A 2500-nucleotide genomic window follows, 5' to 3' on the forward strand; every position below is an offset into this window, starting at 1 on the left:
GAGGACACGATCATCAACAGTGAACCTGGGACTTGGGCTCGAGGAAATAAACAGAATATAAAGTCATACACAGTTCATCCAGCTCGGAATGTGAGGAGTAAAGATGTAGTGACCTTCACACAGGACACACACACAAGGCTCCAGCTATAAAATCACCACTGTAGGTGACGTGTTGCTCTGAAACACGGAGCTGGTCTCGTTTCCAACAACAAACCAGGATTGATTTCATGACACTGCTGTGAAACCAGTTGCACCAGCAGAACTTCGACTCCACCCAGAAACCACTACAGGTAAACATGTTCAGACATTCTGGTGCTAACGTGTGGGAACGTTGTTGTTATTCCTGGGAAACGTTCGTGATTGTGTGTGACTCTGAGGTGACTCTGAGGTGACTCTGAGGTGACTCTGAGGTGACTCTGAGGTGACTCTGAGGTGACTCTGAGGTCTCGGGGCGAAGCAGCATTCAGCATCAGCACATAAACACAAGTACAAGAAGAGCTGAAATAAACACTGGTCCCAGAATGCAATGCAGCTGAACAACTCCACTACAGGAGGAGATGAACAGACCGAAGGAATAAAGCTCCGCTGCATCGCACGCAGCATTGTGGCATTGTGGGTAATGTAGGAAACAGAACAGACAAAGAAATCTAAACTAAAAAAGGCTCAAAAACTTCTTACAAAATAAATCTTTAACACAAATTTTAGGGCAGTTTAACTGTAATGGTGTAAATATTAATAAACATCGTGTACAACACTGTGATTTACCCCATGATTTACCCCATGGAGCCTGGCCATTAGCCAAAACTTACATTAGAATGAAACTCATCATGATGGACCCTAAGTGGTTAATTAGTGAATAAATAAGACATTGATGCCTACAGTGTGTCATGTGAGACAGATGATTAGACAGATGAACCAAACCAATCTGATATTTATGACTAAGTACCCAAACTTAAGTGTTACTGCAGATCTACAAGGAGCTGCAACTTACATCTCCTTACTTTATTAATTACGCAATTAACCCCTTGCTCGCTGACAGAAAAGTGGGCGTGGCTTGTTCCTTAAATAAAAACCCAAGAGACGAGTCACGTGACACGACCCGTTGTATCTTATTACTAATCAGATAAAACAATAAAACTAAACATGACGAGACTGGAAGTAAGAGGAAGAAACAGGAGCACGGTGGTGGTAACGAGCCCCACCCCCCCCAGGTTAGTCCCATCATCACACACTAGTTCTTGAGAACAGAGTTCATAGATAGATCACCTGTACACACACACACACACTCACACACACTCACACGCTCACACATACACGTGCGCACACGCTCACGCATACACGCGCGCACACACACACACGCGCGCGCGCACACACACACACACACCCTCTCGCTGTATGGGGGGTGATGGACAGCACTAGCGTTTAGACAGCTCGTTGGATAACCAGTCCAGTCCTTCATAGAGTCCAGTTCCTTGTGTAGCGCATGTGGCCTGAACGTACCACTGCAGGGACAAAACACACACACACACACACACACACACACACACACACACACACACACACACACACAGTGAGAACACACATAACAACAGCACATTTTGTAATATTACAAAGTGTGTTTGTTAGGGTGAGAGAGATACAGAGAGAGAGAGAGAGAGAGAGAGAGAGAGAGAGAGAGAGAGAGAGAGAGAGAGAGAGAGAGAGACAGAGATGCAGAGAGAGAGAGAGAGACAGAGATACAGAGAGAGAGAGAGACAGAGATACAGAGAAAGAGAGAGAGACAGAGATACAGAGAGAGAGAGACAGAGATGCAGAGAGAGAGAGACAGAGATGCAGATACAGAGATACAGAGAGAGAGAGAGATAGAGAGAGACAGATATAGAGAGAGAGAGACAGAGAGACAGAGATACAGAGAGAGACAGAGATACAGAGAGAGAGAGAGATACAGAGAGACAGAGAGAGAGAGAGAGAGAAACAGAGAGAGAAACAGAGAAACAGAGAGAGAGAGAAAGAAACAGAGACTAACTGACAGATACAGAGAGAGAGAGAGAGACAGATACACAGAGAGAGACAGATACAGAAAGAGAGAGAGAGAGAGAGAGAGAGAGAGAGAGAGAGAGAAACAGACAGAGAGAGAAAGAAACAGAGAGAGAGAGAAAGAAAGATACAGAGAGACACAGAGAGAGACAGATACAGAGAGAGAGACAGATACAGAGAGAAAGAGAGATACAGAGAGAGACAGAGACACAGAGAGAGAAACAGAGAGATACAGAGAGAGAGAGAGAGAGAGAGAGAGAGAGAAAGTACCGTTCGGCTGCGCAAACTCTGCAGGCCCAGTTTATCTGTGAGCTCGCTGACCGGCATGGCGTTGGGCAAATCCTGTTTGTTAGCAAACACCAGCAGCACAGCGTCTCTCAGCTCATCTTCTTGCAGCTGAACACATGCAGACAGACAGACAGACAGACAGACAGACAGACAGACAGACAGACAGTTATGTCAT

The 2500-nt window shown here is 45.5% G+C and overlaps 1 protein-coding gene across 2 annotated transcripts in view; it reads right to left on the reverse strand.

Annotated features, from left to right (window-relative positions):
• The window catches only part of LOC113649682 (ADP-ribosylation factor 5), an 8769-nt gene that overhangs the window by 3164 nt on the left and 3105 nt on the right, over nucleotides 1-2500 (reverse strand). For both annotated transcript variants that reach the window (XM_027157585.2, XM_047822363.1), the window contains exons 5-6: nucleotides 2308-2433; nucleotides 1-1502 (exon numbers count right to left, since the gene is read on the reverse strand). The exon at nucleotides 1-1502 is cut by the window's left edge and continues 1248 nt beyond it. In XM_027157585.2, coding sequence (XP_027013386.1) covers nucleotides 1416-1502; nucleotides 2308-2433 — 213 coding nt within the window. In that variant the 3' untranslated portion in view covers nucleotides 1-1415. The remainder of the gene's footprint in view (nucleotides 1503-2307; nucleotides 2434-2500) is intronic.

Source organism: Tachysurus fulvidraco, chromosome 13 (genome assembly GCF_022655615.1).
Source record: "Tachysurus fulvidraco isolate hzauxx_2018 chromosome 13, HZAU_PFXX_2.0, whole genome shotgun sequence".
NCBI classification, from domain to species: Eukaryota; Metazoa; Chordata; class Actinopteri; order Siluriformes; family Bagridae; genus Tachysurus; species Tachysurus fulvidraco.